The sequence below is a fragment of the Corythoichthys intestinalis genome, chromosome 1, assembly GCF_030265065.1.
Source record: "Corythoichthys intestinalis isolate RoL2023-P3 chromosome 1, ASM3026506v1, whole genome shotgun sequence".
Classification (NCBI taxonomy): Eukaryota; Metazoa; Chordata; class Actinopteri; order Syngnathiformes; family Syngnathidae; genus Corythoichthys; species Corythoichthys intestinalis.
The window spans coordinates 4,096,498-4,121,241 of NC_080395.1; the positions used below are offsets into that span (position 1 = coordinate 4,096,498).

At 41.0% G+C, this 24,744-nt stretch overlaps 1 protein-coding gene across 4 annotated transcripts; it reads right to left on the reverse strand.

Annotated features, from left to right (window-relative positions):
* Nucleotides 1–3,254: 3,254 nt before the first annotated feature.
* LOC130923975 (NACHT, LRR and PYD domains-containing protein 12-like) lies at nt 3,255–23,525 on the reverse strand. 4 transcript variants are annotated; one of them, XM_057850209.1, is made up of 13 exons: nt 22,706–22,747; nt 22,516–22,632; nt 21,914–22,213; nt 15,522–17,349; nt 12,814–13,011; nt 9,336–9,509; nt 8,805–8,987; nt 6,681–6,854; nt 6,165–6,338; nt 5,663–5,836; nt 4,958–5,131; nt 3,684–3,857; nt 3,255–3,610 (listed from the first exon to the last, which is right to left on the reverse strand). In XM_057850209.1, the coding sequence occupies exons 3-13, from the start codon at nt 22,167–22,169 to the stop codon at nt 3,598–3,600; spliced, it is 3,522 nt and encodes a 1,173-aa protein (XP_057706192.1). In that variant the 5' UTR covers nt 22,170–22,213; nt 22,516–22,632; nt 22,706–22,747; the 3' UTR covers nt 3,255–3,597. The 4 variants fall into 4 exon arrangements, 3 of the variants coding, with proteins under 3 accessions (XP_057706192.1, XP_057706172.1, XP_057706182.1); XM_057850189.1 differs by lacking the exons at nt 22,516–22,632; nt 22,706–22,747 and adding an exon at nt 23,477–23,525; XM_057850199.1 differs by having other exon boundaries at nt 22,516–22,746.
* Between the last annotated feature and the right edge of the window lie 1,219 nt (nt 23,526–24,744).

Here is a 24,744-nt window from a genome sequence, read left to right on the forward strand (position 1 = left end):
GTTTTCCGCCATATACATGGCCTAAGTAGAGAAGCTATGATGATGATCAGGTGTGCAGAACAGGTGAGTAGAATGAGTTCTAATGACTGGGATTTTTTTTTTTTTTTTTTCAAAAAACACACAGGCCTGCTGCAGTGCCCTAACAGGCAAGGTTACTGTAAACAGGAGGGGGTGGAGTGGTACATCTCGTGGATTTATTTCGACTGGCTTTCTTCAAGAGCTGCTTTTCAGTACAGAAAAAGGCAGTACTTGAAAACCTTTTATTTTGAAAAATGTCATCAAGACAAGTTGAGTGAATATATATTTAGGCATGAAAATCTCTCACATTTTGGCGAAATTCGCCGTTTTGAGGTCAAAAAGGATGACCTATGTGAATTGTGTAGATCTGAGGAGAAATTTTTAAGGGGGGGGGGGGGGGGGGGTCAGGAGATTTTTTTTTAATGTCGGACGCTTGGTATGCAAGTGGGGAAAGCGGCAAAAAGCCAAAAAAGTGCACCAGTGTCCAAAACATTGACTTATTTCAACCAAACAAAGGACACTCTTGTCTCCTGTCTCTTCAATGCCAAGCTTGGCTGCACGTCGGCCGTGAATGAACACCTGAAGCGCCGTCACCTAGTTGTAATTTTAGAAGACGACAGGAGCGGGCAGATTGTAAATCCATCTAACTAACTAACGACATGTTTTATTGCCTGTCGCGATATGCCATGAGTCCATTTATCGCACGGTAAATCAAAATGAGGGCGGTCATTTTCACGGCTGCGTTTTATCGCTGCGTGCGTGCTTGTCATATGAGACTCCAGTTCTTTTCACAGATGTTTATTGGTCATCAACATGCCGTAGAGTTAAAGTTCAGACATACAAAATAAGGAAATACATCTATGTTAAACACTGTAAACGTTAGCATTTCTACATTGAGGCTGATAGGGAAAAAGACAACCTACTTTAGCCTGCGATAAAACATTGGCAGTTTTCTCCAAAACGCAAACTTGCGGTTAAAAGGTGAAACTTCAAACATGAAAAGTCACTGCTTAACAGCATTTGCAAATAAAAGAAATGGAAAAAAAAAAATGGATTACTGACACCACATGCAATGACAAAAAGAGCTTTTTTTGAGTGCAAAGCTTCCAATTAGCGGTTTAGCGAACGTACTTCCGGTGAACATTTCAAAATAAAAGCATGTCATGTTCGTCATATAAATAACGGTTTCTGGAGTTAATCTCACATACTTCAGAATTCAAATTCTACAATAAGAGTAGCTATAAAATGACAACCTTTATGAAAAATCTGATTGGCAATGAATAATTATTATATTAATATTATATGTTGTAGTATATATATATATATTAATGCTAGATTGATTATATTTTTTTAAAGTTGTTTTCAATCATGTTGGAAAGGCGAAGTCAGTGTTCTGAATCCGTTTACATTCCTTTCTTTTTCACGAGTTAATGCTATGAGCATTTGACCTTATTATTTATTTGCGATGTATTGTTATTTACGTGTTTATTTGTATTTTAATGAAGAATTGAACTTTTCCAAAATGTTTTTTGAATGAATAAGTGCCATCAACAATTTCATTGCTAAATTAGGAAAAAAAAAAAAAAAAGGGGGGGGGGGATTATTAGATTAGTCGACTAATCGTAAAAATAGTTGGCTGACTAATCGGGAGAAAATTAGTCGTTTGGGACAGACTTAGTTGTACGGTGTACCAGAACATATTTCCTCCACACCTTTCTCACATTTTTCACCCCTGACCCATTTTCATGCCTGTACATTAAATTGACCCATTTAACTGATATTTCAAATAAATGAGTTTTCTTGTAAAAAAAAAAAAAAAAAAGATTAACCTTTAATGCATGAATTGTGATTCCCTCCCTAAATTTAACTCATTGGCTGCCAGTGATGGCGTAAGAAGTCCAATGCATATTGACTGGGAGACACTGGAGAAAAACACCTACTCAGTTTGTGGTCAAAAAATGCACTCCAATCCATTTTTCAGAAGCCATTGCCTTTTGTTCATTTACATTGATTTTAGCTGATCTGTCAAGCGCCACAGAATATTGTGTTTGATGGCTACACAACCCCCCAAAAGATAGAACAACTGGATTCCAATCTTGAATCATGAAAATCATTTTCCCCCTCTTTTCCGTTCTTTAGTTATGAGCAGTTGAAAATCAAGTATTTTTTTTTCCTATACATTTTTGAACACGAACCTAAGTGTTTTATAAAACACATCTTTGGGAGCGAATGAGTTTATTATTTTGGTTTGAGATTTGTTGTTGCGTTTTCTTATATGCAATTATTTTTGGATTTGCTTTTTTGTTGTTGTTTTTATTTGCATATATTTTTAATTAATTACTAATAAAAAAGAAACCAACAGGTTGCTACCATTTTTTTCCCACTCCAATAATGTCTCTGTGAACTTATTTGCTGCCATTGACGAACAATTATTTTGAAAATTTGAACAGATGTTTTCTTTTCCTATCTAGGAGACCCAACCCTTTGCACTGAAAGGGCTCATCTGGGGCGTCAATAAGGCGGGTAGTGAGGCATAATTTTTTTCCCCGGTACATCGACTTTTGAAAGAAAAAAAAAAGTACTTTTAACAGTAGTTTCACCACACCAAATATTTCACTTGAATAGATGTGTGAAGAAAAAATGCTATTCATGCTAATTTGGCATACACGAGTCGTTTGTTACTTTTCCAAAGTTGGGTAGAGCAGAAAATTGTATCCAAGAAAGAGTAGCATTACTTCCGTATAATATGACTCAAGTTAAAGAAAAGGTGGTCATCCAATAAATGCACTCAAGTAAAACATCTTTGGTTAAAAGAATACTCAAATACTGCTTATTATTTCTTTTTAAAAATCATATAATCAGAGTCGTGTTACTTGGCATTGTAATTCTTTTCATTGTATTGGCGACTCGACCTCCAGACCTTCCTGCATTTCAAATAAGTCAACAAAATGAAATGTTTCCAATGGTAAATGGTGTTATACTTGTATAACGCTTTTCCACCTTTCAAGGCGCTCAAAGTGCTTTACACTACATCGCCAATGTATTGATTCAAGTTCCTTTTTAATTTTTAGATGATTTTTAAAAACATTTATTTCAAGTTAGGGTTTTAATGTTCTCGTACATAACAACATATTGCACAAAGAAGTGAAAATGATCAAATTTAAAACAACCATGTCAAAATGAGCAAAACTATTTCAAGTGGCCGTATGACATTTTCTTTTAAATTTGTGAAAAACTTAAGTTCACCCTTTAAAGGGTACTTATTGAACTCATTGGCTGCCATTGACGGTGCTCAAAGTCCAATCCTTTTGGACAGCCCCTCCCAGTACAAATGGATGAAAAAAACTGCCAGCTGTTTGGTGGGAACGTCGCAGACCTTCCCCTTGAACTCCACCTCCATGTGGCTGCAAAGAACCCGACGACGACCTCCTCGAATTCTGTGAGCGAGACCGCTTTGCCCGTAGCGCCGACAGCTGGTCTAAATCTGAAGGAGATCAAATGGACTCGATGTCTTCTAATCATGAACATTTGGAATGACTCGCTCTTCTTGACGCCAAGGACCAAACGTTGTTCTTATTCCTAGTCGTTAAATCTGAAGAAAGACACAAACAATAGGTATTGAACATGAATTTACACTCTCAAAAGCAACATTGTTTAGATCTTACTCGACAGTCTTCAGGCTATAACTGGGATCCTCCCTGATCTCCAATAAGACCCTCTTTCCTTCTTCCTCTATTCGATTGTTGAAGAGAAATAACATTTGAAGATGGGAGGGGTTTAACTTGAGAGCCTTGGCCAATGAAATGCCTCCTTTATCTGCGATCCCGCACAGTGACAGGCTGCAACAGATGAGATGATTCCCTTTAGTCAAGAAGGGAACCTGCTGAAAGTGATGAAAGTTCTGCTGAAAGTAGGGGTGCACGATATCCATTTTTTGAAACCGTTACCGATAACTTCCTGCTCCTCAAGGCCGATACCAATACGATATCCGATAATATATAGACATTTTTTCAATGTATATTCACCTGAGTTTTTGAACAAATGTAGGTCAAAAATACTAGTGGTTGATTCAATATAGATTTGCCTTTACCGAACCAGAATTTTCATGATGACATGAACATTATTATAATTAACAAAACAAAGACAAGAACAGTTTTGACTCCAAATAAACTGTCCAAATTAATTTTTCAAAAAAATTATAAAATTATAATATAATGAATCTATAATCATAAATATAATTTGAGTCAATCACAATCAGTTAATATCATTGACGATGTGTTCCCCTGAACAATGAACACCGATGCTTAGCAAACATAAACCCAACAGGTATTGTGCTTTGTCAGCAGATAAAACATTTGGTGCAACAGGCGAGAAGACTTCTGTCGTCTGGTCCATGGAACAACTTTCTTAACCTGGCAATTACATATCAATAACCAAAAGACTTCTCGAGAACGTCTAAACATAACACTGTAAAGTGCAAACATTTGCAAATTGCCATAGTAAGGTTTATAACTCAGTGAAGGAAAAATGCGGCCTCTAGAACAGTAATAAAACTGCATACTGGCAAAACAGGAGTGGAAAACCAACACACGCATCCCAATCGGACAATGTGCCAAAAATATTATGAATAGGCCCGATAACATATATTGTTATCGGATTTATTGGGATGACGTCATAATTCCTATTATCGAACCGATAATGATCGTGCGCCTCGAGCTGAAAGTAACATTGTGTCTGCCTTTTCCTTGACTGATACAGGGTTGATGCGGGTCATTAAAAAGCATTAAGTCATTACATAGATTTTGTGAAAATTGGGGCTTTAAAAAGGATGAATCTAAATGTTTCAAAGCATTTCAAATTATGTAAACTTGACATGATTTTTATTTTTTAGCATGATTCTAGTTATGCTAATCGCAGCAGAACTGAAGGAGCTCCTTACTTAAGGTTTTTTAAGATGCAGTGTGGGCTGGCCAGTCCTTTTGAGAGGATCTCGACCCCCTCGTTCAATAATCCGTTGAAGTTCAGGTCCAAGTCTTGAAGATGAGAGGGAGTTACCTTGAGAGCCTCAGCCAGTGAAACACATCCTTTATCCGTAATCTTGCACTGTGACAGCCTGCAACAAATGAGATAATTGCCAGAAGTCGAGCAGGGAACCTGCTTAAAGTGATGAAGGTTCTGCTGAAAGTAACATCGTGCCTCCCTTTTCCTTGACTAAAAAGGGTTTGATGAGGGGCATTAAAAAGCTTTAAAACTGTTTTTTTGGTGAACATTCAGGCCTTAAAAAGCATTTAAAATGGTGTTATACTTGTATAGCGCTTTTCCACCTTTCAAGGCTCTCAAAGCCATCCACCTACTGGTGACGCAGCACCAGGAGCAATGCGAGGTTCAATATCTTGCTCAAGGATACTTAGGTGAGTTCATCAGGGGAGAGAACTGAACCCACACCCTCTGGGTTGGGGGACAGCTACTGAGCCATGCCACCCCCTAAAAGAATAAAATTTAGGGAAACTTGACTGTTAAAAAAAAAAAACTTTTTTTTTTTTTTTTTTTTACATTATTTATGAGTTGCTGCTAAAAGCAGCAGTGATTCCTTTGATTAGTTAACGGGATCCATGGAAGATTACAAACTGTTATAGCTCCTTACTTGAGGACTTTTAAGATGCAGTGTGGGCTGGCCAGTCCTTTTGAGAGGATCTCGACCCCTTCATCCGACAGATCGTTCAAGCTAAGGTCCAGCTCTTGAAGATGGGAGGGGGTTACCTTCAGTGCCTCAGCCAATGAAACACATCCTTGCTTTGTGATCTTGCACCTTGTCAGTCTGCAACAATTGAGATAATTGCATGAAGAAGGCAACCCGGTAAGAGTGGTGAATGTTTGCTCAAAGTAACATCGTGTTTGCCTTTTCCTTGACTAATACAGGGTTGATGGGTGTCATTTAAAAGCATCCAAACTCAACTGTTTTTTGTGAGAATTTAGGCCTTAAAAAGCATTCAACTAAAAGATTAAGGCATTATACTTTACGGAAACTTGACAGTTAAAAACATTTTTTGGACATAATTTATGAGAGTTGCTGGTAATAGCAGCAGTGATTCCTTTGAATAGTCAACGGGATCCATGGAAGATTATGAACTGTTAGAGCTCCTTACTTGAGGACTTTTAAGATGCAGTTTGGGCTGGCCAGTCCTTTCGAGAGGATCTCAACCCCTTCATCTGACAGTTTGTTCCAGGTCAGGTCCAGCTCTTGAAGATGGGAGGAGGTTACCTTCAGTGCCTCAGCCAACGAAATGCAACCTCGCTGAGTGATGCTGCAATTTGTTAGGCTGCAACAAATGAGATAATTGCCTGAAATCCAGAATTGAACATTGGTTAAAGTGATGAATGTTCTGCTGGAATTAACAACGTGTCTGCCTTTTCCTCGACTAATACAGGGTTGATGTGGGTCATTAAAAAGCATTTAAAGTCATGAACAGGTTTTTTGGGGGTCAAAATTCAGGCCTTAAGAAGCATTAAACTATTTGTTTGAGGCATTTAAAATTATGTAAACTTGATGAGATTTTTTTTTTAATGACATAATTTATTAGAGTTGCTGCTAACAGCAGCAGTGATTCTTTTGATTAGTTGACCGGATTCATGGAAGATTACAAACTGAAGGACCTCCTTACTTTAGGATTTTTAAGATGCAGTGTGGGCTGGCCAGTCCTTTCGAGAGGATCTCGACCCCCTCGTCCGATAGGCCGTTGAAGCTCAGGTCCAGCTCTTGAAGATGGGAGGGGGTTACCTTCAGTGCCTCGGCCAATGAAATGCAACCTCGCTGAGTGATGCTGCACCATGACAGCCTGCAACAAATGAGATAATTGCCTGAAGTCAAAAAGGGAACCTGCTTAAAGTGATGACGGTTCTGCTGAAAGTAACATTGTGTCTTCCTTTTCCTTGACTAATACAGGTTTGATGAGGGTCATTAAAAAGCATCTGTGACGGCCCTGGCCGTTTAATAGTTAATTTTCTGAGGTTCTTCCAGTCAGCTGATCGTCGCCTCCACCAGCTGGCTGCTTCCCCTCCCACTGTGACGACAGCTGATCGACGCAAGACGGGCCGACGACGTCACCGCCGCTGATTGGCCACGGAAAAAGGCGCCAAGCTTCTTAAACCTGCCGCTGTCAACGCTCTAGGAGGTCGCATTTGACAGTATTCTGCCGCGGTCCTCCTCGCCAGCTCTTTGCTCGTCATTCACGCTCGTTTGCATTTGATCGCTAGTGTTACGTGCCAAAGATGGCTCGCGAAAGGCGTAACATAAAACAATCCACACAAAGGTACAAGTGGACACAAATTTATTTACACAATAATCAAACTCGCAATGAATATGTACAAAATGCCGAGGAAGCGTGACTTCAGGGTAAGCCCAGGCCAAAACAACAAACAAAAGCAACTACACTTAAACCCCACCCGCTAACTAAGCCCTAATCATGTAAAAGGAACAAAGAAAACACAGCTTCTAACCTAACTTCCTACTCTATACAAAACAGGAGAAAACGGGTTGAACAGAAATGGCGACTTACCCTTACTTGCTTCAGTGCTCTTATTTACAGTGGTGAACAAAAACGATCCAATAACGAATAAACACAAAAGACCTCACCGAAAAAGCGGGAGTGTATCAAACTAGCGATCAAAATGCAAACGAACGTGAATGGCGAGCAAATAGCTAGCGAGGAGGAACGCGACAGAATACTGCCAAATTGCGACCTCCTAGAACGTTGACAGCGGCAGGTTTATGAAGCTTGGCGCCTTTTTCTTGGCCAATCAGCAGCGGCGACGTCGTTGGTCCTTCCTGCGTCGATCAGCTTCCGTCACAGTGGGAGGGGAAGCAGCCAGCTGGTGGAGGCGACGATCAGCTGACTGGAAAAATCTCAGAAGTCAACTGTTAAACGGCCAGGGGCCGTCACAGCTAGTCTGATACACTCCCGCTTTTTCGGTGAGGTCTTTGTGTTTATTCGTTATTGGATTGTTTTTGTTTACCACTTTATATAAGAGCACTGAAGCAAGTAAGGGTAAGTCGTTATTTCTGTTCAACCAATTTTCTCCTGTTTTGTATAGAGGAGGAAGTTAGGTTAGAAGCTGTCTTTTCTTTGTTCCTTTTACATGATCAGGGTTTAATTAGCGGGTGGGGTTTAAGTGTAGTTCCTTTTGTTTGTTGTTTTGGCCTGGGCTTACCCTGAAGTCACGCTTCGTCGGCATTCTGTACATATTCATTGCGGGTTTGATTGTTCTGTTAATAAATTTGTGTCCACTCGTACATTTGTGTGGCTTGTTTTATGTTACACCCTTCGCGAGCCATCTTTGGCACGTAACACATCAAAACACTTTAACCGTGTTTTTGTGAAAATTCAGGCCTTAAAAAGCATTAAAAATGGTAAATGGTGTTATACTTGTATAGCGCTTTTCCACCTTTCAAGGCTCTCAAAACGCTTTACATTACACCACAATCCACCTACTGGTAACGCAGCACCTGGAGCAATGTGGGGTTCAGTATCTTGCTCAAGGATACTTAGGCGAGTTCATCGGGTGAGAGAACTGAACCCACATCCTCTGGGTTGGGGGACAACTACTCTAATACTGAGCCACGCCACACCCTAAAAGATTAAAATTTAGGGAAACTTGACTGTTAAAAAAACTTTTTTTTTTTTTTTTTTTTTTACATAATTTATAAGAGTTGCTGCTAATAGCAGCAGTGATTCCTTTGAATAGTCAACTGGACCAATGGAAGATTATGAACTGTTAGAGCTCCTTACTTGAGGACTTTTAAGATGCAGTTTGTCCATTGTGGGCTGGCCAGTCCTTTCGAGAGGATCTCAACCCCTTCATCTGACAGATTGTTCCCGGTCAGATCCAGCTCTTCAAGATGGGAGGAGGTTACCTTCAGTGCCTCAGCCAACGAAATGCAACCTCGCTGAGTGATGCTGCACTTTGTCAGGCTACAACAAATGAGATAATTGCCTGAAGTCAAGAAGGGAACCTGCTTAAAGTGATGAAGGTTGTGCTGAAAGTAACATTGTGTCTGCCTTTTCCTTGACTAATACAGGGTTGATGCAGGTCATTAAAAAGGATCTAAACTCATTAACCGTTTCTTTGTGAAAATCCAGGCCTTAAAAAGCATTCAACTCCATGTTTGAGGCATTAGAAGTTATGTAAACTTGACGGGATTTTTTTAATCTATTTATTATTATTACAAATTTTATTAGAGTTGCTGCTAACAGCAACAGTGATTCTTTTGATTAGTTGACCAGATTCATGGAAGATTACGAATTGAAGGACCTCCTTACTTGAGGACTTTTAAGATGCAGTTTGGGCTGGCCAGTCCTTTCGAGAGGATCTCAATCCCTTCATCCGACAGATTGTTCCACCTCAGGTCCAGCTCTTGAAGATGGGAGGGGGTTACCTTGAGAGCCTCAGCCAATGAAATACATCCTTTCTTCGTGATGCTGCACCTTGACAGCCTGCAACAAATGAGATAATTGCCTGAAGTCGAGAAGGGAACCTGCTTAAAGTGATGAAGGTTCTGCTGAAAGTAATATCGTTTTGCTGTCCTCACAACACGTGACATGTGTTGCTCTACAGCCAGCGAACCAAAAAATGAAACTCTCCAGAGACAAGGCGTACTTTTCTTGGGTTTATGGAGGTCTCAAATTGTTTGTTGGTAACTAAAATACAAATGAATACATTCAAAATGTAATACAGTAATATCTTCCTACGTGTGAGTAGCTTAGCAGAAACACAACAGAATGTCTTAGTGAAATCAATGGATAGTGAAAAAGTTCGCCTAAAATAAAAAATACATTTTTTTTTTCAAACTCAATATACAAACTAACTAAAACCTTACAAAGACGAAGGTTAGCCTAGGCTTAGCTGGCAGAGCAAGTTCGTCGATGTTACTTTTAAGCCTCACGGGCGCTGAGAAACGTGCTTGAAAAGAGGAAAAAAGGTTGGCGTCAAGGATCGCTAATTGGGACAGATGCTCTGGCCCTCGGCATAAATGCACGTTCGCTGGAAAAGAAGAGGTCTCACTCCCAACGCTTTCCAGATGAAACCTTTGGACAACAATATTTATTTTTTAACTAACTTTTATAATTTTAAGTAACTTATTAACCTTTTAATTGTTTATCATTTTAACACAAAGGCATGACAATCGTGTATGCCTTTTCCTTGACTGATACACGGTTTATTTGGGTGATTAAAAAGCATTAAAAGTCATAAAATGGATTTTGTGAAAATTCAATCCTTCAAAAGCATTCAATTAAATTTTCGAAGAATGAAAAATTATGTAAACTTGGCGGGAAAAACTTTTTTTTTTTATGAAAATGAGATAATTGCCTGAAGTCGGGAAAGGAACCTGGTTAAATTGATGGAGGTTCTAATCAAAGTAAAATTGTGACTGCCTTCGGGCTAAAATATACTGGCCGCGTTGACTGGGCACTACGCAGTATGTCAAAAATTGGCAAACAAAAAAGTGGCTGCGCACAGCTGCGGTCCGGCAATTCCATCCCGTCAAGAGCTCTCGGGTAATCGGGCACGAAAATGTGGCATTATAAACAACGACAAACACACGGAGTCTGTACTCTAGTGACGGGATCTGTCATTCACTTGAGTAAACGAATCCATTCCGGATCGGTCAGTAAAAAGATTCGTTCAAACGAATCGTTCAACGAATCGTTCGCCCCCCTCATCTCCCTCCCCGCCCAAATGAATCGTTCGGTTAGTGAACGGGAAGTGACGTTGCCGAACGAATCACGAAAGACCGCTTCGCAGTATAACTGAACGGGAAGTGACATTGCTTGGTCCCTCCCTCTCTTGCACATTGACCACTCGTCGCAGTTTCAGAAATGAGTGACAGACGATATCATTCTGCTTTCACAGACAGCCTCGTCTCCTTCCCACTGCTGCAAAAGCGAGGGAGAACTTCCGCGTCGTCTGTCCTAGTTCTATGGGCTCAACGTCATGGCTCGTGCTTGCATTTCGATTGAGGACACGGTTAAACATTTTCCTTTTGAGGGGGAAGTGGGGGGTTGGGGTCGGGGGCGCACGGACTTTCTTTAGCATGATCTTGATCACATATACAATGCTGCTGCTACCAGCCAACGCGGCATGCTTGCTGTCACGAAAATAAAAATAAATCGAAAGTTTAATTTCTAAATATGGAACGACCAACACATCATATTTACCTCTCGCTCTGTTGTATTTTTGTTTTTTATTATTAAGATGATCGTATTGAATTTTTGCACTGGTATTAATAAATAAAATCATCCGGTCAGCTCCCCTGTCGTCCCCGCGCTTTGTTTTTGGGCGCTTGAGTAGCACATGATGGACGGATTGACATAATTTGTCAAACCAACCAACACCCTCTGACACGAAAAAAAAATAAAACACTCGGAAAAAATTGACATGTATATACAGTTTCATTGCAAATCAGTATTATGGTGATCATACTAAATATTCTTTTTTTTCCTGTGCACATATGAGGTAAATATTGCTGCCATGAAGCCTCCATATAGTGACAGTTCTCTGCCCGCTTCACTGCCGTCACGTGACCGCAGCTCAGCTTTTGCTTGCCTCGTAGCTACGCGTGTTTTAAATTACTGTAAATTTGACAGTATATCGTCATAGGTACAGTCCCGAGTCTGTTGAGAAAAGTAGAACACTAAACCATGCTCGCTAGATTTGTGTGGTGTTTTTGTCAGTTTGAGCAGCATTTGATAGGCTCCACGTTAACAAATATGTGACAAAGTCATTTCCTTTCATTTTATGACTCGTTCACCGCATAGTCATTACTGGAAAGTCAAGTTAGCAGCAAGCTAGGTCAGGAACCGGAGGTCCGAATCACTGAACGGGAAGTGACAAAACTCAGTCTTTCCCCCCTGCCTGCACGCTGGCTGCATATTGGCCACACTTGGAAATGAGTGACAGACGCCTTGATTCTGTTTCCGCTCCCTCCCCTGCCCGCGATGAGGCTGGCGTCTGATTGGTCGTGTGCGATGTCAGAAGACGCTGCCGCTTGCTCAACGCCCTCCCACGCAGCGAACAAGCGCCACCAACTTCATAGAACGAATCAGTGCAGATGGTGATTAGTTCGGTCTTGTTCACCCAAACAATTCGTTCAAAAAGAACGAATCGTTCGCGACCGATACAACACTACTGTACTCATCAGAGAAGCAGAGAGAGAGGTTGACTTGATTTTTGGAAGAACATTTTTTCCCGAATTTGTTTGCTTTTACGATGAGTTTGTGGCACTATTTCTGTTTTAAATTACATAACTTTTTAAACTACATAATTTGCAGAATAACTCACTGTCAATCCTCATAGCTTCTGCTGCAGCTTCCTTTTTAATAATCTGCTGCATCATAAATCACATTGTGACTTTCCACCTCCACGATGAAGCTTTTGTCCATGTTTGCAGGTGTTTTTACCGTGAATAAGCAACTGGGCTTTTGATTCCGGGCCTTGCTCCGCCCATTTTGACGGATGCGTGTCTGGCAAAAATAGAAAATAGTCTAAACCATCCGGCGGGTTCTGGCACGCCAGAGATGGTCCGGAGCACTGACGCGGGCTCTATACTTTGAACAATAGGATAAAATGGAAACGGATTGGGTTCAGCGCTATATCTCGCAAGACCCGGACCGAAGACGCGTCTGGTATATTTTGGCCTTTATTGTTCGCTGGTTGCAGCAGTATCTCATTAGATAAGTCAACCGCATCCAAGGAAGAGTATGAACTGGAGGTAGATTTCTAAGTGGAAAAGTTCCTTACTTGAGGACTTCTAAATTGCAGTGTGGGCTGGCCAGTCCTTTCAAGAGGATCTCGACCCCGTCGTCCGAAACATCGTTCTGGGTGAGCAGGTCCCTCTTATTGCCATTGCCCAGGTCCAGATGCCTCAGGTTGGATGGAGAACTGAGAACAGAAGCCAGCAGGTGACAGCTGCCTTTGTCCAGGCGACAATGACTTAGACTGGAGAACACAGAAAGGAGGAAGTCGTGAGAGGAAGCCAAACCTAACTTCTGCTGACTTTAGTATGGTGCTTTGAATAATAATAATACAGTTTATTTCAAGATACAAAACAAGACAACAACAAAATAAAGAGCAAATGACAAAACCCAAAGACATTATGCATTTTATTTTCCCATGATAATATCACCAACATTATTTGTGCTTGATGGAGGCAGTGTTTGTTTTGGATGTCGTCAAGAAGGATGTTTATCTCGTACAACCACGATGTGTGAATCGTAGTCTTTTTCTTTTTATCAAGATTATGGTGTAACATAGTTAAAAATACGTCAGTATTTTCAAACAAATGTTATATTAATAGTTGGAGAAATAAAAGTTAAAAGGTTTACATTCATTAACCACCAAGTAATGTGTTTACTATATATTATGAGCAAAAAATATATTCTGTAAAATTATACATGTTTGTAATTTATTTTTTCATTCAAACCGTTTTTGAGATGTTTTGCACAATGATATGTAGTATATGTTTTTAAGAATGTTGATCGCATGACCGTTTGGGAGTAAGGACTTCCGGGATTGCGTGAGAGAAAAGAGAGAGCGAGGAGAGAGAGAGGGGAGGAACTTTCGAGAAGGCTGAGTGGGAAAACGTCCGGTAACGGCAGAGTGCAAGAGCTGAGACAATTGTGGACTTTTTTGATTGACTTTTGGCGAAAGTGCTCAAAAAGAGGACGTCAATCGTCATTGTTGGATAGCTTTGAGTGGTCTACTCAAGCGGGACGAGTGGAGCTGGTCGCTAAAAAAGAGGCTAACAGTCGCTCGTCGCTAACACAGAGGCTAACCGTCGCTCGTCGCTAACAGAGAAGCTAACGGCCGCGCGTCGCTAACCGAGAAGCTAGCGACGCCCGTCGCTAACAAAGACACTCGTGGTGAGCCCAGACACTTGGCTAAACGTCTAGCGATCTGCTAAACAAGTGAGCGAAGCGTTTGTGGACGAACCAACTGGGAGAAGGGACACTCGACGCCGCAGCCGACGAGGAGAACGCCGCCGCCGACGGAGAGGGATTCTACGGGCCTCGTGAGAGAGTTGGAGAGTCACCTTTTCAACGAACAATTGCTTTCGGAGGTACCCTAAGTTATTTTTGCCTTCGGGTGAAGGAACCATTTTGTTTTAGGCTACTACGAGCGCAAGCAGCGAATCTGGCCAGCCACGTAAGACAATTTTAGTTAACTTTTGCCGGCTTTAGACTTATTAATTTGGGCCCATAGCTCAGCTTATGTGTGTGGACAATTTGTGTTGAATATTTTGGAGAACAAATTTCATTTCACATCTGCCTATTTTTTTTTAAATTAAATGTATATAGTTCATACATAACAGGTTTGTTTTTTGAGCCATTTGAAAATAGGTTCATGAGTGTTGAATTAGAATTTTAAACTGCAGTAGTGAGAAACAAGGGAAAAGTAATCGAACACTGATAATTTAATAGAAAATAATTATTTCCAAATTCACAGTGAATGCCTATATAACAGTAAAAATAAAGATAGTTGAATTGTGATTTTTTTTTTAACAAAAGGGGAAAGAACTCAGGTTAGCCACCTCTCAGAATAGTTTACCACACTAGAGAGGTGCTACAATAGATTGGATTGAACCCAAATTTTGACCCATTTGAGATTTTTCAAGATTTTGGATTTCCTACTGTTTCAGGATGAACTTTAGGTAAACCTGTTACACTGACCCAGCTTTTTGTTTGGAATTTCTTACCATCTTTACTTATGTCAATGACTTCGTTGGAGCAGTACACACATTGAAATTAGGGTTCGGCAACAATTACATTTCTTCATCTCAAGTAATAACATTGAAGTCTTTGCAATGAATCACACTGTCATCATCACTTCAAAAGTAGCAATAGATGCGGTTATAAAGTTATCTTTCCTCTCATCCAAAAAGCCACGAGTCCACTTCGCCATCAGTGCCAACCATTTCCGGTTTCTTATCTTACTCACTCCCAGATATTTTTCAGAAACCATCGCTTTTTGCACATTTACAATTATTTTGGCTGATCTGTCAGGCACTACAAAATATTGTGTTTCATGGCTACACGAATTTAAAAAAGAACAAGTCGATTCCAATCTTTTATTAGTCAAAGAAGTTTTTGTACACCTTTCGGTTCTTCAGTTATAAGCAGTTAAAAATCCTCAATTCTCCTTTCTGTACGTTGTTGGTAGTAAACTTTAGTGTTCCAAAAAATATATGAACACATCTTTGGGAGTGAATGAGTTAATTTAGTTTTGGTTTTAGATTTGTTGTCGCGTTTTCCTATAAGCAATTCTTTTTTAATTTGATTTTATTTGTGTGTGTGAGCTCCATTTTTTTTTTAATCCATCTGTTTTGTGATTTTTTTTAATGTTTAGTCATTTTTAGCTGTTTTGTTTGTGTTTTGTGCACTTGTTCTTGGATTTGCCATTGTGCTTTTGGAATTCTCAGACTCCACTTCATTTCACTTTAGAGAACTTACTTTGATTTTTGAGAAGCCTTGACCACCAACAGCAGCTTCTTGAGTCCCAAAGGCGATGGGGAGTAGCGGCGAAGATCAAAGGACTTCATGGTTTCGTCGTCGGTAAGTAAGAAGAAGGCCAGGGCCGACCACATGTCATTCGACATTTGACGCCAGGACAAACGTCCTGAAACTAGTTGATGCTGGATCTGCTTCAGCAAGGAGTCGTCCTTCAGCTCATTTAGGCAGTAGAACAAGTTGACGTTCTTTTCTGGGGTGTTTCGTTTGATCCTTTTCTGTATCAACTTGACTGTCTTTGACTTGCTTTGCTCCCAGTCATGAGGAACCTTCAGCAGTGCCCCCACTATTTCCTGGTTGCACTGCAATGAAAGGCCAACGAGGAAGCGGAGGAACATATCCAGGTTTCCTTCACTTTCCGAGGCTTTCTGTAGAGCTGACTTGTGGACCTCAGTGATTGTCTTCCGCTTAACAGGCATCAAATTTTTTTTCCATCTTGATGCATCCAGTACGTTCTTGTTGTCATGGAAGAAACACATCTTTACGTACAGTGCGGCCAGATACTCCTGGATGGTCAGGTGGATAAACTGAAACATCTTTTGTTTCTTGCTTTTGAGCGGATGGACCTCCTTAAAGACCTCTGTGAATAAACCGCAGTGTTTTGCTGCTTGGCTGTAATCAAAGCAGCTGTCCTCCAGGTCTTTCTCGTAGAAGATCTGACGCTGACTCATGGTGTGGTCAAAGGCCAGCTTGGCGAGCGCTTTCACGTCAGGGATGTACTCCGCTGTATTTCTCTCCTTGGAGTTTTCCAGGTGGTGACCAATAAACGCCGAGTACATGTCAGTCAGCGTTGTGGGAAGATCTCCCTCCTCCCCTTTGTCCAAATGAACCTGAAGAACTGTGGCGGTGAACCAGCAGAAGATGGGAATATGGCACATGATGAAGATGGTGCGAGATTTCCGAATGTGCTCAGTGACGCGCTCCTCATTTGGGAACCTTTGCCTGAAGTACTCCAGCCTCCGGGAATCGCTGAATCCTCCCACCTCTGTTCTGCTGTCGATGAGGTCGGCTGGGATATCACGGGCTGCCGCGGGTCGCGTGGTGATCCAAACCCTGGCGCACGGAAGCAGGTTCCCTTTGATGAGATACGCCAGCAGTACCTCTAGCGGGTAGCTTTCCTTTACGTTCTTGTTCACTTTCCTCGCTTTCTTCAAGTCGATTTTGAAGTTGCACTCGTCCAGTCCGTCGAGGATAAACAAGATCTTGATGCCACTGCTTTCAAAGTCCTGCTTCCCAGAAGTTTGCAGGTAGACAAATATATCGTTCAGTCTCTTGATCATGTGCCCGTCTCCGCAGACAAAAGATTGGATCAGCTCGGCCAACGTAAAGCTCTCTTCTTTCTCCGTGTTTAACTCGCGGAAGGTGAAAGGAAATATGAAGTCCACGTCCTGGTTAGTATTACCGCTGGCCCAGTCCCAGACAAACTTTTGAATCAGGAAGGTTTTTCCTATTCCTGCGAAACCGACGGTGAGCATCGTGCGTATCGGTCGCCGGTTCCCGTCGGGGCTTTTGAAGATGTCGCACGCCAGGATAGACTGCTTGGCTGCGGCGTCACACGTTTCCATCTGGAGGACCTCATGCCGCCCGTCCGGGCTGACGTCTGCCCCGTAGGTGATGTCTAGTTGCGTGTAGACGTCCTCCAGGGGCTGCTGCTGCTGCCAGCGCTCGGTGTTGCCCTCAGAAGCAAACCTGTATAAACGCCGCAGGTTGTCTTGGAGCTCCCTCTTCAATCTGGCAATCTGATCGTCATCGTGGACGGAGAAGTCGGCGCCTATAAGAAAGCAGCAGTGACAGCAGTTTAGGACAAAACAGTTCCATTCCACACCCAAATATTTATTGATAGATTATGACGTTACATTATTATATTTTACTTTCATGTGATACTCATGTGTGAATTTAAAAATAATTTGAAAATGGTAATTCGTAATCAATAAAAAAAAAAAAAATATATATATATATATATATATATATATATATCACTTTTATATACATATATCACTTTTTAGATCGACCCTCTGCCAGAGCTCCAAGTACTGACGGGATATGTCATTCACTTGAGGAAACGAATCCATTCCGGTTCGTTCAGTCAAAAGACTCGTTCAAACAAATCGTTCAACAAATCCTTCGCCTCCTCTTCTCCCCACCCACACCCGCCCGAATGAATCGTTCGGTCAGTGAACGGGAAGTGACGTTGCCAAACGAATCACCAAAGACCGCTTAGCAATATAACTGAACAGGAAGTGACATTGCTTGGTCCTGCCACATCTTGCACGCAGGCTCCTCATTGGCCGCTCGTCGTAGTTTCAGAAGTGAGTGACAGACTATATCATTCTGTTTTCGCTGCCTCATCTGACTCCCCGCTCCGCTGCAATAGCGAGGGAGAGCTTCCGTGTCGTCTGTCATATTTCTATGGCATCAAAGTTATGTCTCTTTCTTGCATTTTGATTTAGGACATGGTTAAACATTTTCCTTTTTTGGGGAATGGGGGCGGGGGCGCACGGACTTTCTCCTGCATGATCTCGATAACATATAGAATATTGCCGCTACCAGCCTGCCTGACACGCTTGCTGTCACGAATATAAAAAGAGAAATTGGATATTTTAATTTCTAATAATGGCACGACCAACACATTGTATTTACCTCAAGCTTGTTGTTTTTGTTTTTATGCTCATCACTAGGTAACTATCATTAAAACTAAAGTGTAAATAGCTGGTTGTCAAATGTGTTGCTCTGAAATGAAAACAACACTAAATTTTGATATAAAACAGTTTCATTGCAAATCAGTATTAAGATGATCGTACTGAAATATCATTTTTTTTCACAAAATAATTGTTTGCTCTTTACAAGGTCGCCTTTCCACTCTCATTAGTCTGTTGAGACAAATGGAGACATACTGCGACGTTAACTGTGCCCGCTTGTGTAGTTTTCGGGCGCTTGAGTGGCACGGGCTGGACAGACCAACCAACCAACACCCGACATGCTCTGATACAAAAAAAAAAGTTAAAACACTCAGATGGAAAAATGACATGTCTATGGCGAAAAACAGACAAGACTGAAAAATCAGTTTCTGCTCTTGCACTCATCTTTAAAAGAAACTGCTGTATTTTAAGCCAAAACAACTGTTGTGTTTGACAGAACAATATGTCTATATGTTGCCATAGCAGATTCATGGCGCATTAAGACCCGAACTATTTTCAATTTGTCCGTTCTACCCTGAAACCCCCCGTTTACAGACGCCTTTGTTTGAAGCCAGTCATAAAACTAATTAAAGATATTTATTATTCAAAATTTATGTCATTTTTAGCTTTGAATCGTTCATTGATATCTAATATTTTGTTTGAAAAAAAAAAAACGACTTAAAAAAATTATTCACTCGCACATTTTAAACTTTTAAACAAATGACATCACAATGAAAAAAATGGCGTCTGTAAAAAAGTCACGCATATCTACCACATAACTCGCATAATGTTTTTTTTTTATATGTTTTGTTGTTTTACGCTAGATGATAAATAATCGATCAAACAAAGAAAAATTGAGAAAGAAAAAAAACGTTTAAAGGGGTAAATTTATGAAAAAGAAAATCTCGACTACTCCTTGATGTCTGCGATTTCTGCATCGCGACCCTTGTTATATTGCCATTTTTCACCCATAAAATCCCCCAAAAATCCACCTGTGGCCATTCACAACTTTATCTTGACACTCAGTGATACATGCTACATGGAGTTTTTGGATCGAAACAAGGTAAGTACGCGATAATATCCCATTAAAGTCATGGCGTCTGTAATTCTGCTCTCGCCTACAGATAGGGTTTTGCTGTTTAAAAAACATTTTTCTTAAGAAATGTCCCCCTGTCCAAATCTTTTCTTCACTCAAAAAATTGAGATTTTAAGCTTTCCAATGATGTATCACACATGCATATCGGCCAAATTTGAAATTTGGCCAAATTGGGGGTCTCTGAGCGGAACTTTAAGTCACCTGAATTTTTTCCGCCATATACTGTTTCATTGCAAATCAGTATTATGCTGATCAATACTAAATACCGTTTTTTCGGACTATAAGTCGCACCAGAGTATAAGTCGCACCACCAGCCAAACTATGAAAAGAAACTGCGACTTATAGTCCGAAAAATATGGTAGTCATTTTCCTGTACACAGATGAGGTGAATATTGCTGCCATGAAGCCTTTACAGATTGACAGTTCTCTCCCAACTGCGCTGCCGTGACGCGTCCGCAGCTCAGCTTTGGCTTGCCTCGAAGCTACTGGCGAAAGCGTTTTAAACTACTGTAAATTTGATAGGATGTCCTAGTCCCGAGTCTGTTGAGAAACTGAAAAGTCAAGTTAGCAGCAATGTCGGTCATGAGCCGGAGGACCGACGAAGTGAACGGGAAGTGACATAACTCAGTATTGCCCCCTGCCTGCACGCTTGCTGCTCATTGGCCACACGTGGAAGTGAGTGAAAGACGCTCTGATTCCGTTTCCGCTCCCTCCCCTGCCCGCGATGAGACTGGCGTCTGATTGGTCGTGCGCGATGTCAGACGGTGCCCCTTGCTCAACGCCCTCCCACGCAAATCCCGATTCCCAACTTAAGAACTAATCAGTGCAGAAGGTGAATAATTCCTCCAAACAATTCGTTCAGAAAGAATGAATTGTTCACGACCAATACAGCACTAGCTCCAAAGGCTGAGAGAGCGAGAGGTAGAGCCAAGGGCATGAACAGACCACTCCCAGATGTAAAAGATGCCATTTCATTTCATTAAAATGAATAGAAAGTGTGACTTTTCAATTTTCGTGACAATAGTGTGGATTGTTGAAAAACTATTGTGAAATAGTGCCATTTTTGAAATGTAAATGACACCGTGCTCATTTGCTCAGCCTTGATGTGCAACATGTCAAATCGAAGCTATGAAGTTGAATTTTTATGATCAGTTTTAAAACTGTTACTGAGATATATAGTTTGGCAGTCATCAAGCAATTTTTGTGATTATCCATATTTGGCATGTGAAATTCTTCGACTTTGGTGACGCTGGTGATGACACTTTCAAAAATGTAAGAAATTTGGAAAATAAAAGTTCATGACATTTCATGTTGTAGGAATAAAAATATGTGAAACAAGGCATGTTTGCCTTCGTTTTTGGGGCGGGGCAGGGGAGGGGGGTGTATGAAATAATAATTTCACAAAAAATTGCTGGGAGTGTTAAGGGTTAAAATTAGAGGACTCTCTCCAGTTCTTTGACATGCGGAGACTCCTCTCATTGTCCAAACACCATGCCAATGATTAGTTGGAGTAGCGATTTTTATGATGTCCCACATGTTTTTTTTTTTTTTTTTTTTTAAAGTGAACTGCTTTCCATTCATATAAACTACTATCATGTGCTTTAAAAAATCAATTTACTGTTACACTGATCAATGGCATTTTTATCCAAGAACTAAGGATTTATTTTTAATTCTTAATCATTTCTCATGTGTGGCTCAAAATGACCTCATCTATTGCTCCGGTGATGCATTCCAAAGAAATAAATGAGATGAGTAAGAGCGATTGATGAGAGCTCGATAAGAGCTCACCATTCTCAGATATGTCTTCGATGAAAAAGAGAAACAAAGTCTATCTATTGTTCCTAAGGGCATTTTAACAGCAACAAATGATCACAAAATGAGAAGCAACAGTTACGTCTCAGGAGGTGATATTGGGAAATCGATGAGGCTGGCTGCTGCTGAGAATCACGAGCTGATGCGAAGGACTGGGCGCTAGGCTGAAGGGACACGACTCAAGTTGCAGCGCTCTCAATTCCCCCACCACAAAGCCTCTGAACCCATGAGACGGCTGCCTTTCCCGGGACAGTCTGGATTGACAGCGCGCTGCCGACTCTTCCGCGTGCCACGCTCCCTTCACCGCGTCTCAACAGAAAAAGGAATCCGGGCGGAGCCACCAGGACTAAAGGCGGCTCGTTCCTATTTGTTTTAGGGTTTTATACTTTTTCCATTTTATATATTTGAAATACTTTCTTTTAAACAGCAGTCCATGCTAATTTAATTGTCTCACTGGGATGTTATATGCAGTTAAGTCCTTACGGGCAATACGTATAGTAGGGGTGTACTGATGCATGGGTTGCAGTGTTTGCCTAGTGTTAAGTTTACTGTGCATTTGTTGACTTGCAGTGACTTGTACTGATGGGAGTGTAGTGCCGTTTGTATTTTTTTGAGGATCATATGCCCCTGTGTTCCCAGAGCATTTAATTGCTCTGTTGCCTGCCTCCTGTTACAATAGATATACAGTGGACTGGCGCTGGCTGTGGTCTATTGGGGTTAAAAGTACCTGCCTGTGTGGTGACACTAACCTTTTATTTCCAGCACGTCGCTGCGCAGCTTCTCTGCCAATTCGTTGTTCCCGATCTTCTCCAAAATCTTGACGGTCTCATCCAGAGTGTTCTCGCCGTGCTTAATCAAGAGCTTGTCAGCAATGAACTCACGCTGGGTGTTTTCACGCACGCTTCTAGGCAGGTCCGTGTGGAACCTGAAGGACTTGAAGTCGTCCTCCCCCAGCTCCATCAGCGTGTTCCACAGCAGCTCCTTCCGTCTGCTGCCCAGAGCCATCCTTCAGACTATACGCGTGAGGGAGGTGACCGTCGAACAGGTATCTGCAGACGACAACTTTTTTTGACTTATTGTAACTTGATCTTATAAACCATTTGAGTGACGTGACGCAAAACACAGATGTCAGGTCTTCTATCTCTCATTACTGTACTTAAGTACATTTTTGTGTATCTATACTTGACTTGAGTATAAATATGAAGTGGTACTTTTTACTTCAATACATTTTACATAACAAATATGTACTTTCTACTCCACTATTTTTTCAAATTGTCGCCTGCGTTACACGTTACTTTTGATTGTTTTCTTTCTCATTGTGAATTGATCGATAAGCTCTGTGCAACTATACCTTAACTGAGCACTAGAGGGAGCAACAGGGTTTACAACAGCAGTTCTTTCTGCCCGCTGTCTAAAGCCATCCTTCCTCCTTGTTAACGTGTGAGCGAGGTGATCGTTGATCAGGTATCTGTGAACGACAACTTTTCATGGCTTATCGTAACTTAATAACTGTTGAAGGACTGGAAGTCGTCCTCCCCCACCTCCATCAGCGTTTTCAACAGCAGCTCCTTACGCTCGGTGTCCAGAGGCATCCTTCTACCTTGTAAACGTGTGAGCTAGATGACCGTTGATCGGGTATCTACGGACGACACCTTGTTGTAACTTGAGCTGCTTGTAAACCATTTGAGTGACGCGACGCAAAGCTTAGACGTCAGATCAATCTTTTTCATTCATGTCGGAACTCCCTTGTTGCTTCGTTAGCTATATTGTGGCACTAAATGACTTGTTTTGATGTTGAAAATACCTGACAATATAGATAAAGACATAATAAACCAGATTTGGTCGAAATTTTCTTTTTCAAAAGGCAATATTTCAAACCATCAAATAATAGCTGGCAACAAGGAAATGCATTCCAAGTGTCATTGAGGCGAGTTGCCACTTCTACATTCCACAAGAAGTTGTCGAACCTGCTTTAGCACCCATGTCCTTCTAAAAAATAAAAAAAAACTCCAATGTCAGTAAATGAGCGTCGAAAATTCCGTTTTACGCAAAATATGATGAGGTATTTCAAGCCAAAAGACATTTCGGTTTTGGCCACAAAATGTACTGTATGGCTTAAAAGTTATTTTAGTGTTTCCCGTTACGCGCATGATAGAATTGCGGCGCGATAAATGAAACAGTCGGCTAACTTACCACAGGAGCAAATTATAAAAAAAAAAACAACAACAACAAAAAACTTTAAATCGAACAAATTTGCGACTTTTGTTGTTGTTGTTGTTGTAATTTTCTTTTCAGTATAAGAGAAAACTTACGAAGCCTTGTTGTCACCTCGTCGCCTCCCGTCTGAGCGATGACTTGTCTGTCCGGTCCGGTGACCCGAATCGGCAACACATTTTTCGAGGGTAGCACGTGTATCTGTTGTGTGCCGCGACATAGACTTCATAACATATGGACGGGACGCGGGAATCGGGGCAGAATAGTAGGGGGCCTATTTTTTTTTTTAAAAACAACTTAAAATATTTTCAAAACCAAAGCTGCTACCGACTTAAATCTAAAACAGGCACCTACCTTAAGCATATATGAGTCTCCATGAGCAGTGGTTTAAAAAAATTCAAAGTTGTTCCCTAATAAAATCCTGATTATTTATTTTTTATGTACATAAGTATAACAAAACTTAAAATGGCTATAAACGTCTCAGATTTTACACTAAATGCACAAAAAAATCACCAGGTGCAGAGATAATCACCTATATTTTCAGGATCAATAGCAATATTTAACATATCATATTTTTTTTCCCAAAATAGCAACTTTTTAAAAAATGTATTTAGTGCAAATTTGACATAAATTTTCCCAAGCTAATAAATTACTCAGTTTTCACATCAGAAACGTCATACCTGAGGAAAGCATGCAGAATCAATTATCAATAATATTCAAATAAATTAGATATCCTATATACAATCACAACTTATTATTTATTGAATTCTGATGTTACTGTGGGTCATGGGGAGAGATGGCCGCTTGAGGACAGCCCAGCTCTCCCATGTCCAGCTCTCCCCTGTCCACCAGCTCGACCAGGACGTCGAACAGCAAGGATTTTATTATATTCTACACATATATATATATATCAGCACGGATTTTATTATATAAGATATGTATGCCAAGAACGACATCGGGATGTCATTCGGACAAGATAAGTGTGGGCGAATGGTGTCCAGAAGAGAGAAGGTGATCTCAACTGAAGGGGCTGAACTACCTGAAGGCAACATAACAGATGTGCAGGACAGCTACAAATACCTGGGGATCCCACAGGCAAATGGTAACCATGAGGAAGCAACTAGGAGGTCTACCACAACCAAATACCTACACACGGTGAGGCAGGTCCTCAAGAGTCATCTGAATGGCAAGAATAAGATCCAGGCCATTAACAGCTATGCCCTACCAGTAATCAGATACCCTGCTGGCATTGTATCCTGGCCACTGGAAGAGATGTAGGCTACCGACATCAAGACAAGGAAGCTCCTTAAAATGCACGGAGGGTTTCATCCAAAGTCCAGCATCCTGAGGCTCTACACAAAGCGGA